At 51.6% G+C, this 15,000-nt stretch overlaps 1 protein-coding gene across 7 annotated transcripts in view; it reads left to right on the top strand.

Annotated features, from left to right (window-relative positions):
• Positions 1-15,000, top strand: part of PBX3 (PBX homeobox 3) — a 104,503-nt gene that overhangs the window by 82,713 nt on the left and 6,790 nt on the right. For all 7 annotated transcript variants that reach the window (XM_032708175.1, XM_032708173.1, XM_032708171.1 and 4 more), the window contains 4 exons: positions 2,290-2,531; positions 6,569-6,759; positions 8,541-8,676; positions 14,969-15,000. The exon at positions 14,969-15,000 is cut by the window's right edge and continues 134 nt beyond it. In XM_032708175.1, the coding sequence (XP_032564066.1) occupies positions 2,290-2,531; positions 6,569-6,759; positions 8,541-8,676; positions 14,969-15,000 (601 nt within the window). The remainder of the gene's footprint in view (positions 1-2,289; positions 2,532-6,568; positions 6,760-8,540; positions 8,677-14,968) is intronic.

The raw sequence follows: 15,000 nt of genomic DNA, 5'->3' as shown, positions 1-15,000 counted from the left end.
CACAGCAATTTTACCAAATTATTTTGTTGCAGGTTTTGGCTGGGCATCTGCATCTGGGAGCAGAGTGGGACTATGATGGGATAGTGGGAAGGGGATGAGTTCCTTAGCGGAAATGCAGCTGAGTAAAAGCAGCTGGAATAGAGCACAGGAAACACGGACTGAGAAAGAGTCCAGAAGCTAAAAGAAGAAACAACAGTAGAAATCATTGATGAGAAGGAAAAGGGAGCTGGCGTGGATTAAAACCAGGACACTGTTGAACCTCCTGGCAGCAGAGCAGAGGAGGAGTGAGACTAAAAGCAGAACAGCTCACCAAGGAAATCACCCCTGTGTTATGGCACTGCAGGCCAGGGGATCTGCAAGAGCTGGGGAAATGGGTCCTAGGGAATGAGGGGGTGAGGGATAGGATGGTCTGGGGAGGCCACAGGGCTCCCTTGGCCAGGGACCACCCCCTGTCCTGCTGCAGGGACCCCTGAGTGCAGCATCACCCTCCCTGGCCATAGCACAGGTGCCCTGAGCCATGCTAGGAGTTGTTCCCAACATGCTTGTGCCAGCCCAAGGGCATGCCAGGACAATGTGTGGTGTCATCAGCCCTTGCCTGTGGACATCTGAGCAGGCAACAGAAATAATTTAAAGAGATGACGAGACGTTTTATTATTCCCATGAAATTATATGGAATTATAGTTTTAAATGAAGGTGACAGATTTAAAATGTGTATTTTAGGGCAAAATTAATGCTGTGCTTTCTTGCAGGTGTGCCAGTGAGGGAGGTCACCTCCTACTGCACATGGGGTTTGGGACAGCGAGGGTGGAATCCCTGTGCTGTTCCCAGAGTGCAGGGAGCACACTGCTGGTGCCCAGCTCCATGCCTGGCAGCTGTGTGGTGCTGGCACATCTGGCACAGCCTGCTCAGAGCCCACTTGGAGCCCACAGCACTGCCAGGAGCGGGACCAGTGCAGGCACCTGCATGAACCTGTGCAGTGCCAGTGGCAGTACCAGGACCTGCCATGGCCACAGCACAAGTACCTGCTCTGAAACAGAGCTAAAGAGGTTAACTGGGCTGGGAGGCACATGGTGCCTTACACCTCTGATGGAAATGTTGATTCAAGAAGCCACACCAGCTCTGGTGGGTTTGTACGACTGTAATTATTTTTAAACTTCCTTTTTGGTGCTGTTGGCACCAGCTGGCACCGTGCCGGCCTGACTTGACTCACTCACAAATTGTCAGCCCTGATCTATAGGGTGCAGAGAAGGTGCTGACTGAGCAGCACGTTGGAAATCTGTGATTTAAAACAAAAATTAGATTTAAAATGTTGTTCCCGACAATACAGTGCGAGAGCACTGGAGATTTAAACACACAGTATCCTGGCACCGTGACAGCATCTCAATCCCTGCACAGCCAAGGGCAACCTGAATTCCTTCTTGTGCAGCCCTAATCTGTGAGCAGGCACTGGGGAGGATCTGGAGCCTCCATAGCCACTCCCCTGAGGGGATGCTCCCAGCTCTGTCTTCATCATTTCCCTCCACCTATGTGGAGCCAGAAACCATGGGCACACATGGAAGTGGCTGCATCCATGGGATTTGTGCTGGTGGGAGCCACAGCGTCTTCTTACTTTCCCCCTGCAGCCTCCTGTAGCTGAGGAGCAAGTGGCAGCTTTTCCCCAGGCATTTTAAACCAATGCTTGGGCCTCATGGGAGCGATGGAGTCCAGTGGGACAGCTTTCCCTAAGAATAACGTGGTGCTCATATCCATTTGGAAGGAAATGAGAAGCAAATCAATTATTTTCTAATAAATAATGTACTTTTACCACACAGCCTTGCACCAAAGTGATATAACAAACAGGGTAGTGCCAGCCCTATGCGGGCTTAGCTGGGTCTTGGAAGGCAAATGTCCCTGTCCTCATGTGAACACCTCTCTGGTGCTTACAACGAGGTGTTTAAAATGCTGCAAGGTCCTTTGAAGACCTCTCAAAGATGGTTCTGCTCTGTGTGGGAGTGGAGAAGGTCCCACGGCACTGCCGTCCCCCCGTGGCACTGACCAGGCTGTGCTTCACGGGACCAACTGTGGAGGGGAGGCCAGTTGGGTTGCTGGGGCCATGCCAGAGGCAGGTCCAGGGCAGATCTGGTGCCCATGGGGTGCTGGAGGTAAGGCCAGGGCAGGGCTGGTGCCCGTGGCCCCAGGCACGGCGGGCGCTGCAGAGGGCTCCTCGCAGGCGTGCAGCGAGCGGGCAGCGGCCGGGCAGATGCAGAAATACTGACTGTGTTTTCTCTTGTTCTCTCTTTTCTGCCTAAGGTTTGAGCATCCGAGGAGCCCAGGAGGAAGACCCTCCCGATCCTCAGCTAATGAGACTAGACAATATGCTTCTGGCAGAAGGAGTCTCAGGTCCGGAGAAAGGTGGGGGATCGGCGGCAGCAGCTGCAGCCGCAGCAGCCTCTGGAGGGTCTTCAGATAACTCTATTGAACACTCAGATTACAGAGCCAAATTGACCCAGATCAGACAAATCTATCACACAGAGCTGGAGAAATATGAACAGGTCAGACATCAGTCTCTCAGTTGTTCGTGTACCTGCCACTGCTCTCCTCTGCTTGCAAGTGCCCGCTGCTGCCCGCTCTGGACCACGTCCCTTCCTCCCCTTCCCCACCCCTGTGCCTGTAAAGAGCCATGGTGGGGGTCCGTCGGGCTCCAAGGAGCCACTGGCTGAGGCCAGGATGCGTCTTGCATGCCCGAGTGTTTTCTGTTGTCTGTAACTGCACAAAGGCAACACCCAAGGCCGTGTTTCTCCCCTTCGCCCAGAGCAGCAGAGAGGAGAGGTGTCCATCTCTTGGTGCCACCCTCTTCCCTGTAATGAGGTGTTGCACAGCTGGGTCTGGTGAGTTGGGGAGCACAGGCTGCACTGGCCATCTCAGCCCACGGGCTCCCAGAGCAGGCGGTGGGAGGCTCTGGCCTGCGACTGGGACACGGCAGGTTGGCTGGAGCAGATTGAGAGGGAGTGGGCACCAGTAGAGTCCAGGCACCAGCAGAGCTCCTGGACCAGGCTTTGGGACAGGAACTAGGGTAATCCTGGTTCAGGCAGATGCTGGCACTCGGTGTCTTTGTTTGGAGTGAAGAGCATACTACAGAGACCCGTGGGTTTGCCTTCACCACTGGAACCTGGTGACCTGCCACATTTGCCACGCTATTGGCACCAGGAACATTTGCCCTGTGCTGCCAGGTGCCAGCAGCACAGTGTGGCTTGGGTGCCAGTGGCACTGCCTCATCTGTGCTACCTCTTTCACTGTGTTGTTCAAGTGGTGAACAAATAACTGAGCATATACCTGTTGGGGTGTTTGTGCAAATCTCCTGTTCTCCCCTGACCCCCAAAGGCCCCAGCTGTCCTGTGGGGATCCCCGGGCTCTCCGTGCCCTGCCGGGTGCAGGCACAGTGCTGGGATGGGGATGGCTGTCGGATTAACAAGCCCCATGCAGCAGCAGCGTGTCTCATACAGCCACGGAGACACAGGATGGAAGCAGATCTGGGCCAGAGCAGTGGCAGGTTGGTGCTTGCAGCTGGTTCCTGGCAAACATCCTTGGACTCTAATAAGTTTAATGATGTGGTGGAAGCAGGAGCATTTTTTGCCCTGTAGCTCCATTTACAAAGATTTCAGCTGAAATGTCACAGCCATCCGTCCACACCACAGGAAACTTTGGAGGATGCTCAAGTGCTGCTGGAGCAGGAGAGAGGGGTGGAGCTGCTCTGAGACATGCACGCTTCCCCACGGATCCTGACACCCAGCCACGTCTGCTCGACAGAAATATGATAATTTCCCCAGCCTGGCAGCAAACTGTCTCCTGCTGGTTTGTCTCACCACAGTGCCCGAGAAGCAGCCAGGGCTTGGCATCTCAGCCTCGGGCACCGCAGGTTCTGGAGGCGGGTGCCCTCCTGCAGCGGGAGCACCGGGGAGCCCACGCCGGGACCCGCCCGCGTGTGGAGCAGCTCCCGCCATCCCTGCCCGGCACTGCCGCCATCCCACGGCAGCAGGAACCGGAGCGCCTTCCTGGGGACGCTTTCCAGGCTGAGTTTGATCCTGATATTTGTTGCCAGTTAGGGGAATGCACTCAGGAAAGGAAAAAAAAAAAAGGGGAAGAGAAATGGAAAGTGTGTCACGCCATCGCCCAGCGCTCCCTCACCGGGTGCCGCGAGAAATGGCCGCGCACAGGCAGCGCCTTCCATAATTTACAGCTCCTATAACAGAGATGACATATTGAAAGCTATCTGCTGTAATTACACTGAAATACATTTTTTGCTGTAGGCAAAAGTACTGTAAGGGTCCCAGGCCTCCCGGAGCAGCTAGGAACCCACTTCCTGAGTTCACAGATGTCTCCTGAACTCACCCCAAATTGGGGTGAAGTGTGGCAGCTCAGAAGCCACCACCAGCCCCACAGAGCACTGGATGCCACCCTGCCCCTAAATACTGTTTTGGGCCATTTCCTCTCTTTTTCCTGTGCTCATCTGTGCCGTCGTGATGAAGCACTGAGGCAGCAGGAGCATCCCTGCTCCTACAAGGTTTCTGAGCAGGTTAACAAGGCCATCACTTATAACCTGACATTATTAATAATGTCTCGGGCACCAAGCAGAGGCCTGAAAAATAGTCCTGGAAAAGGGATCAAGTAGCTTGGACGCTATAAATAAACAAGAGAAACAAGACAAAGCATCAGAGTCTTTTGAGCTTCCCCCACCGTGCTGCATGAGACAGCTCTGCAGAGGGGAGGTGCAGGTGGAGATGAATTAAACCCAGGCTCTCCAAGCAGTTATAGCCAAACCAAGTCTCATCAGGCAAGTCAAATAAAATCAAGGAAAGGTTTTTACTTCTTGAAAGCAAGAAACTCACTTTTGCTTTGAAATGTCCAGTTTTTGATACTATATCTCTTATAGAAAAGACATAGCTGAAAATATTTCTAATGCAACAATTGCCATTTTACTTTAAAATTGAATTCCCCAGATCTAAAAAGGGGGCATGTGGCAAGCTGCGTGCCCAGAATGTCCATCCAGTGCCAAAGTCTTGGGTTCAGCTGTGTTTTGGGACAGTCAGAACTGCTGTCTGATCTCAGGGAGAGCTGCTGCATTTTGGTGCCTGTGTCCCCTTCCCCCCGTGCATCGTTTCTCACGTGAGCCAAAGCTGATGCTGCTGCTGTGGTCAGAGGGCTGGACCTGAGCTTTTGCATGCTCAGGTTGTACCTTGATTAAGAGAATATACAGATGGGAAGTGAGATGAGACATGTTGAACTCCTTCATCTGGAGCTCAGGGAGCCTTGAGCAGTCCAGGAGTGGTGGATGATGCAGGATGAGCCGTGGCAGCCACGCTGGTGCCGAGAGGCCACGAGCAGCCGCGGCACCGTGACCTCGGTGGTGGCAGGCGAAGGGCTCTGCACCAGGGCTTGCCCAGCCTTACCAAATGCTGCCTCCAACAAGTGCTGCAAGGATGTAAATTAGCCTGTAATTTACTTTCAGTAGTGTAAAGAAAAAAAAAAATCACTTTGCCTGAAGTGTATGCATCTTTCTTAAGGGTGTACCCAGATTTTAATTATCTAAATGTAAATACTTAACGAATTTTACTTAGAGTAATGAGCTAAAGTGCACACTACATAAATGAGATGTTCTAATTAATCATGTATGAACTACTGGTTTAAAGAAAAGCTATGTGAATTCTGCAAATGTTGGGCTATTGCCAAATTGCTAATCAGCATTTGCATTCATAGATGGCTTCACTTAATAAGTTGTGAGACGTTCAGCAAATGTTATAGGAAATTATGAGTTTTTAGATGCATAAACTTTTCACTTTTAACTCTTTCCCTCACATAATCTATTGAAATGTGGGAGAATCCTTGAAAATGTGGTTTTCAGACACATTATGTAGGTGTTTTGCAGCCTGGCTTTAGAGAGAAGGCAGGATGGCAGTGTGACAGCCACTTGGTCGTGTGGAGGCTCGTACCGAGGGGTTCCTGCTGCTAGTGCAGCCTGGCCAAGTTCATATCAACGTGCCATAGTCTGGGAGTGATAATCAAGGGCTCCTTGTGCCTTCCCTCTCTCAGTGCCTTGGCCGCCTGGTGTGAGCCAGGCTGGGCACAGTGTCACTGAAACCCACCCGCTGAGGGGACACACAGTGCCTCAGAAAGGTCTTGGGTTCCTCAGTGCTGCGAGGGCATGAGGCTCAGGGCTGCCCTGCCCAGGCTTCGCCCGCCTGGCTCTGAGTTGTGCTCACACCTCCCCTCAGATCCTGCTCCTGCTCGCAGCTCGTACAGGCGCCGATCCAACCGCTCCTCTCCACTGGGACGTGGGGATGTGGAAAAGGATGAGCATGGCAGGAAGGAGCAGTGCCACGGTCACTTGGCTCCCATGGCTGCTCCAGGATGGCCCCGTGTCTCCTGGACAGGGTGTGTGGGATCTGCTCCCGTGGCCGCATGCGTGCGGAGGGACAGGGCTGCACACGTGTCCCTCAGTTCCCAGTGCTGCCTTTCCCACAACAGCTGGGTCAGAGCTTGTGTCCTTGTGGGACAGCACAAACCCATGTCTGAGTCTCTTCTTCCTCCACAGGCATGTAATGAATTTACCACACATGTGATGAACCTCCTCAGAGAACAGAGCCGGACACGTCCCATTTCTCCCAAGGAGATTGAAAGGATGGTGGGCATCATTCATCGAAAATTCAGCTCCATCCAGATGCAGCTCAAACAAAGCACTTGTGAAGCAGTAATGATTTTAAGATCAAGGTTCCTCGATGCCAGGTAAGGCAGAGGCAATTGTCCCCGCCTCTTTCGGGGGGGAAGAGATAATTTCTGGGCAGCCCAGGAGAGCCTGGTGGTGCAGGGATGAGTGGGAGAGGCTGCTCTGTCCCAGCAAAGCCCAGGGCCCTTGTCCTTCACCTAGAGCTGCTGTGAAAGCAGAGAAGCCTGCACAGAGGTTTCAGAAACAGTGGGGTCTTTTCTACATATTTTAGTGCAAAGACTGGCCTTGTTTTCCCTCCCTCGGACACCCACATTGCTGCCAGAGCTTGGAGCCAGTCCCCACAGCCAGGTGGGCTGCTTGCTCTACACACGGGGATTAGGAGGGGGGTTTATAGGACAGTCAGATTTGTTTGGAGGCCGAGGTGGGATATTGATCCCCAGCCCCATTCCCTTCATAGGCCTCCTGTCGGCAGAGCAGGGCCCTGGCAGCTGGGCAGAGCCGGGCAGAGCTGGGCAGAGCAGGAGCAGAGCCGGGTGGAACTGGGAGGAGCAGCAGGCGCCATGTGGAGCCTCCCCCCTCCAGCAGCTCACGCTTCACACCTGAAAGCTGTGAGGAGCTAAACAAGAGCAAAATAATGTTATTAACAAGGAGGTCACTGGCAGGTGTGGGAAATCAGGGTAATTGCAGGCAGTTGGAGGAGATGTCTGTGGAGAGCTCCAGGAACGCGAAGGTAGAGCCTGCAGATGCACATTTTAAAGTGATTTCTTTAAAAAGGAGAAAGGTAAATAAGGCAAAATGAGCGGAAGCACAGTAATGAGATAAACATAGCTCTAGGGAGGGAGCCTGCCTGCTCCAGGATACAGTGCAGTTAGCAGCATCGTGATACTCTGCAAGAGCGCGCTGGGGATTGCGCTCGGCTGCCGGCTGGCCTGGGGCGCCGGCAGTGATTGCAACAGCCCTGGGGGAAGGAGCTCCAAGGAAATGTTTAACTGGAGCTTTCCAGAGGATGTTCTGCTAAAAGGAGAGCAGCCATCAGCATGGAGGGATGGTGCTGCAGCTGTGCAGGCGCTGCACTGTAACCCGTGCCGGCTGCCACCGTGTCACTGGCGGGTGGCTCCCGGCAGCTGGAACACGTGCCAGTGTGCTCTGCAAGGCTCCCTGTTCTGACCAGGTGGCACACCTTGGTGCCTGTCCCACGTGGGGCCAGAGCCCAGGCCCCACACAGCCCTCGGCAGGACAGGGCACAGATGGGTCTCCCTCACAAAGCCCTGAAATCCACTTGGTGTCGAAAGCCAATTAGCTCAGGGAGGGCTACGTGAGGACATGGCAGCACAGCCGCCCTGTCCTGTTCCACTGTGCTCACCCCAGGGAGCTGTGCAGGAGCCTCAGCTGACCTGTGCTGAAGGGAAGGAGGGGAAGGAGGTCTGTCAGGCTGCTGCTGGCACAGAGGGGCTCAGCAGCCAGGAGCTTTGGGCTGGGCTGCATACCTGGGTGTGGAGGAGCTGCAGGCAGGCTGCCGGCTCAGCATCTGCCTCACCTCTGCTGCCACAACACATGAATGTGGCCTGTGCCCTTATGGGATGAACTCTGGGAGAGTCAGAGGTGTGAAGCCAGAGGCAGAGTCCAGACCCACAGAGCTGGGTGCAGGACATGCCATTGCAGCCTGTGCTCCCTCCCATGGTGTTGGGGTGGCTGAAGGTGGGTGCTGGGACAGCTCTGCTGTGTTTCTGTGTGCTGCACCCCAGGCATGAGAAACGAGGACCACTGCCCCCCATCCAACCCTGACAGGGACCCGCTGGCACCTGGAGGAACAACTGTGGGTTTTCTTTTCTCGTTTCAGACGGAAAAGGCGTAACTTCAGTAAACAAGCCACAGAAATCTTGAATGAGTATTTTTACTCCCACCTCAGTAACCCCTACCCCAGTGAAGAAGCCAAAGAAGAGCTGGCAAAGAAATGCAGCATCACGGTATCGCAGGTGAGCAGCGAGGGGAGCAGGTCCTGGCCTCCTGCACCCCACAGTGTGTCAACCTCCCAGCTCCTCTTGCAATGCTGCCACCTCTCTCCAGGCTCTGGGAGGTGGTTCCAGTGGAGGCAAGCAGTACAGAGCAGGTCCTGCCCAAAGTACCTCTGTCATCCCTTCAGATTTGCATGTTGCCTGTGATGAGGTTTGCAGGGTGATGGACGTGGCTGAGCTCCTCAGCCACTGTGCCACGGTGGCTGGGGCTCTGCTGGGGTACAAAGGTGTGTGTACAGAGAGGAAGATAAAAATAAAAAGGCAACAAGGTCAGCACCCTACTTCACATTAGCTTTCTCTCTGTGCAGCAGTGAGGTTCCTGGCTGAGCCTGGCTCTGCTCTGAATTTGTTACAGCTGACCATGGTTTCAGGGGAAGGCAGTTTACTGACAAATGTAAAATCTGTCTTTATAGATCAGAATTTCTTTGATTGCTCAAAGTTGTTTTTCTAAGCCAGCCAGAAATTCAGCCTCTTGCTACACTGAAGAGTGGCTTCTGTGTAGCAAAACTGCATTAGGCAGATTTGCTCTTTTTACCACATGTAACAGCTGTTCCTGTGAAGTTAGTGCAAGAAAACCAGCATCTCCCCAGTCAGGAGCACCATCATTGGCTGCAGCTGCTTTCTGTGTGGGCCAGAGTACACACAGAGCTTGGACTGATGTCTTGCAGTGGTGCTTAGGCCAGTGACACCATGGAGCCTTCCCTCACCAGGCAGCTTCAAAAGCAAAACACTCTGCATTTCTTGTGGCCTGTATGATAGAAACCCCAATTACTCCCACACAAATATGGCTCATGCAGCTTGGGGAAGGCTGAACTTGAGAAGTGCCTTGATAGTTTCCAAGTTTTCCAGCCACCCCCTTCCTGTTGTGAGGGCCTGTGTGCTGGCTCCTCCCTGCTCCCTCAGCTCCCTTATCAATATTTCAGGTCCTTGAGAGGAGCGGTGCCTGCGGCACATATGTTAACTATTAATGATCACAGGCTGCAGTATTGGCATTATTAGCAATGCAACCTTTAGCTTTATAATTAAGACCTGAGTTGAGATTTACTTTATAGCTCTCCATTGAATGCATGAAAAATTCAGGCACTTTATTGAAGTCTTTCAAATGAAAGGCTGCCCAGCTCTCCCAGATTTGGAATTACTTGACTTTGGATGCACCCACAGTACCAACATTGGCAGAACTGCCTCAGGACACGTGTGTGTGCCTTGCTCTCTCCTTGCCTGTTCCTTGGCACACAGCACATACCACTCTCCAAGCAGGGTGGGAAGTGCCTGGTGCCAGGGGAAGGTACAGGATGGAGATGGGGACAGTTTCTCCCAGTCCATTTACAAATGGCTGTGGTGATGGGCAGGAATTTTTTGAGGGAAATTCAGCATGCAACTTGTTCCCTCCCACACTGCTCCTTCATCACTGTTAGCATCACACAGGTCAGTGCAGCCCTGGCAGGTGCAGGGCAGCTGTGGTGGCTGCTGGGCTGCTCTCCCACACCCTCAGGCATCCCTGTGGCTGCTGGGGATGCCTGGAACCAGCCAAACAGCACGAGAGCACGAGTGCCAGGACACCGTGGGCTGCAGCCCTATGTTTTGCTGCTGGTTTCAGTCCTTGGCAAGAGATGATTTGTGGCAATTCCTTCAGTAAGTGTTGTCCAGAAATCTTCCATGTGATCTGAGGCAGCCTGCTGTGTAGTTAGGAGAGGCCACACCATCAACACCAACTTGAAGGAACCAAAAGTTCTTCAGCTTTGGTAAAATGTAACTGTGGGAGATGACATGGGAAAGAGCCCACCAGACCTGCTGAGGAGCTGTTCCCTGCACACCCAGCAGTGAGTTGGACCCGGCAGGGAAGGGGTTAGTGATCCCACCGAGTGGACAGATAAAAAAACAGATCTAGATAAGGCTGAAGTGACTATAGGAAATGAGATGGAACATTTGAGATGCCATAACTGATTGCTTCTAGTGCTAATAGATCTGATTTCTTTCTTAATTGGTTGTTTGATAAGATTTAATGTATATGCTGTAGAATGAAGTAAGAGGCAGGCAGATGGTCCAACAACACGGCAGAGAGCCTGTGACAGGAATGTAGGTTTGTCTCTTTAATATTTGATACAGGCATGAATTAGTTGTTTCTTGAATCCATTAGGAAGCCTGAGTGAGTGATGGGAGGAGCTGCACTGCGTGCTCCGTGCGCCGTGTCCAGCATCCTCAGCCTTGCTGGGTGACATCGCCAGCCTGGAGCAAGGGCACCAGGGACACTGGGCTGGGGCCTTGGCAAGGGCTAGAGCTTCACTCTGGCAAGGTGTTAAAAATGGCTTGGGAAACCTCAGGATGATATGGGAAAGCCTGGAAATGGGGCCATGTATCATCTAATGGGAGAGGAGCATTTGTGAGAGAGAGGGAGTGCCTGTGATCAGCTGGTTGCTTGAGTTCCTGATGGATCTGCTGTCAAAGCTAGAGAACATGAATACCGTGGATATCCAAATCTTTGATTTCCAAAGGCACTTCCAAAGGCCTCATGGGGGTACTGCAGGTTTAGTTGGTATTTTCTAGGTCAAACTGGGCTGGAGTTGTCTTTCCTTGTACTGAAAAGGGTATCTATTTTTGAGGCCATGTAGCGGAAAAGCTGTGAGCAGGCACTGTCGAGCAGCCTGGTGGCTGGCAGCAGAAGTGGGAAGATGCAGTCCAGGACTCAGGGAATTGAGCAGTCATTGAAACCCTGGCAGGAGCAGCCTCGCAGGGGACAAGCAATGGCATCCAAGTGAGTGACTGAGCTACACCTTCCTCAGGCCTTTCCTGGAAAATCTCTAAGTGTGTGTCTTTCCAGCCTTGACCAAGCACCCCTTGGACCTTGCTGTGTCTGGCACTGTGCCCCGTTTACCTCCCATGCTGCAAATGCCCTGAAGGAGCAAAGAGCTGGAAGAAAAAAATAATGTTAATGGGTGGCTTCCCAAACTCCTCGGGCTGGTGGCTCAGCTTTGATGAAGAGACTTTGTCCCTTCCCTGGCTGAACCAGGCTCCTCCATAGCCTCTCCTAGTGATGATCCTGGGTGTTTTTCTCTTGTACTGTCAGTGCCTTGTAAGTGCTGGGGGCAGAACATTTTCTCCCTCAGACACTTAATTAGTGAGTGTTTTGGGTCATCCTCCCCCCAGATTAAGTCAGTTACTGGAAATCTTGCTGCCATGGCACTTTACTGAGCTGCAAAGAAAATTGTCTCCCAGAACCATTTCGTTGCAGATGGGAGATCAGTGGTTTCAGTTTTGATATTGGTGTTTAAAATAATATGTAAAGAAGGTTTTTTAAGAAAAGCATAAAGGCAAACTGTTCAGATGAACACCTCACACAGTTTCATTTTTAAGAATATGGAAAAGGTAATTCTGGGGGAAAAAGTGTCCTTAGCAGTGAACATTGTTTGCTGTAATTTAGAGCTACCCCATCAGCACATGTTGGAGGGAGATAAGCTGTGTCATCTGCTCTCCCCTACCATGGCTGCGAGGGTGATGTTTTTTACTTTTGCAGATGAGCCTCTTTCAGGGTGTCATGAACGACCATCAGTCCATCACAGGGACTGGAGAGAGGGCACAGCCAGTGCTGAGAGCGTGGCAGTGGAGTACAGCAATAACATCTTTCACTGCTTCAAACAAAAGAAGGATGTGGTTGACAAGGGAATATTTTTAACATTCTTTCAAAGAAAGGATGCAGGAGCTGGTTTCCAGCACCCCTCTGGTCCCTGCTGCTTCTGAGTCTGTTTCTGTGAGCAGGTTGACAGGGAGAGCCATGGATGGAGGGGCTCTTACCCCTGGACTTCATGTGGGAAGCAAGGGAAAAAAAGCTGCAGCATAATGAAATAGTTCTAGAGGTAAAAATTCTTGGGTTTAGATCATGGACCATAACTGTGCTACACTGATTTTCAGCATTTTCTGGTTTGTGCCGTTTTTTAGGTGTGGAACGTAAACTGTGTGCTACAAACATGGAAACACAATGGAAAGATTTCTGTGATCCATGAATCTGTAGTTCCCTAATTCCAACAGCGATGATCTTGTGTCAGCTGCATCTTTGCAGAATGTATCCCAGGAAATCAGCCACTGTGGAGACACAAGGCAGGCCTGCCCCATCCCAAATCCCACATTAGGCATCTTGATGATTTCAGTAATAATTTATTGTCTTTTTATTTAACATTGCAATTAACATGATAAATAAGTGCAACAGTATTGTTTGAAATGTAATATACAATTAAGCCCAATTAATTAATTGGCCTTCAATGATCAGGAGGAGAAAGATGTTCATTGTTTTTTTATGTGAAGAGATACTTTGTTTTAATGAAAAATGTGTTGTGAGGCAGCTTGTGATGGAGAGGACTTCCATGTTTAGGGTGAGTGTAGGGCCGGGTGAGGAGCCGGGTCCTGGGGCTGACGGGGGTCCAGCAGCTGCATCCTGGTCATCCCTGGGGTGCCAGTGGCAGGAGCAGGGCAAGGTGTGCTCCAGTTGGGCAGGGATCCTAAATCCTGCCTGGCACAGCCCACGGGAGCAGTGCCCCAGCCCTCCTGGCCAGGTCCAGCTGCCCGTGTCAGCCCCACACGCCCGGTGCGGCCACAGCCCTGCGTGTCCCCAGGCCAGGGCCCTGCACTGACCTGTGTCCTGGGAGCATGGAGAGTCCTTGGGCAGAGGGAGTGGGGTGGTGACTGCAGCTGCCCCCAGGAGCTGTGGCTCCTCCAGCATCCCCCATGCTGTGCTCTGCTGCAGGACAGGGTGTGCTTTGCTCAGGAGGAGTTGAACATTTGTGGATATTCCTGTGGCTGTGGTGTGCGGGTTAAACATAACATACGAGCGCTGCTCCTCTCATTGCTTCCAATTAAACCTTGCTTGTTAGTTTAACCTCTAGGTAATCCCATCAAACAATTGATGTCAAGGAAACACTGCCCACAGTGGCTCTGGATGAGTGGCCATTAATTTTAATTGCCTTGATATTAAAGATTAAGAAGTATTGGGACTAGCAGAATGAAAACGATCTGATGTCAAGCAAATCCACGCATTGAGGCTTCCCCAGGCTGCTGGTGATATTAAAATTTTACTGTGAGAATTAAATAAACCTTTATTAGTGATGGCTGTTGTTTGATTGGTCCAGGGGCGTGCATAAACAGAGGGGTCTTGCGCACATCCGTGGACAATACGGTTGATGTGCAGAGATTCCTCAATTATGATACTGTTAATAAAGCATAATCTGATTGTACACAATAATTATTTGCTGGGTTTCATTAATGTATTATTGCTTCTGTGACTGACAAGGTGATATTAAGTGCAATATATAGAATACAGTGGAGTATTATCTGGGGAGCAGGATGTATAAGGTGCCTTCTGTGCTACCAGCAAAAGCTAGAGGCTTTCCATTAATTGTGGTTAAACAAAAGCTGCGCTGCATCAAATACAGAAGGATTTGCCTCCTGCCTCAGCAGGGTCCTGTACTGGGCACTGGGACAGGACCTCAGCCCCTGCCATGCCCTGCAGCTGGGTGATAATTGTGGGGCTGTTACTGGTCCCTTCCCCTTTACTGCTGGATTGTTGCAGTTGTTTTGTGTCTCTGCCATGATGGCTGTTGTCCGTGTTCCAAACTGCGTTGGTTATTTAGGTGCTCTGTTACAGCAGCTGAAGTTAAACAAAGCCCCTGAGCAAGATTGTACGAACTTTCCTGAGCGGCTCCAGCCGTGACCCCTGCGTGGGTTAATAGCCGGTGCCCTGGGAGCCAGCTTGGCTTCAGTACAGCATCTTCAAAGGGACATGACAAAGTGACTTTTCAGCCATTATTGATTTATATGATCCCTTTCATTTTCAGCCAACCAAACACGATTCTGTGAGTGGGCTGCCAAGGTTGTTCCAGCCCAAAAATAAAGAACAATTGCTCTCACTGCCTGCTTGCCCTCACTGAACCAGACCTTGGTCCTCCATGAGCAGCTTTCGGGGTCTTGCAACAGTTTTGTTGACAAATGGCCCATGGTAGTAGGAGACAATGGTGCTCAGTGGCAAGCTCCAGGATACGTGTTGTCAGAGTCACCCATTGTGCCTCAGTTTGCCAACAGAGCAGTGGAGCCAGCTGTTGCTCACATCCATGGTGGTGTTTAACTGATCCTGGGTTAGTGCTGAGCAGATACAGGTTGGGGTCTGGGGCACACGTTTGCTGGTCCAAACATGACATCTCAAAAACATCCTGCTTTTCCAAGCCAAGCGCTTCATGTCCCTCACCCTTCCCACCTCTCTCCACTGCAGGTGTCCAACTGGTTTGGCAATAAGAGAATCAG

This window comes from Chiroxiphia lanceolata, chromosome 21 (genome assembly GCF_009829145.1).
Source record: "Chiroxiphia lanceolata isolate bChiLan1 chromosome 21, bChiLan1.pri, whole genome shotgun sequence".
NCBI lineage: Eukaryota > Metazoa > Chordata > Aves > Passeriformes > Pipridae > Chiroxiphia > Chiroxiphia lanceolata.
Note: the sequence above shows the minus strand (reverse complement) of the source record. Positions and strands in the feature narration are given on the sequence as shown.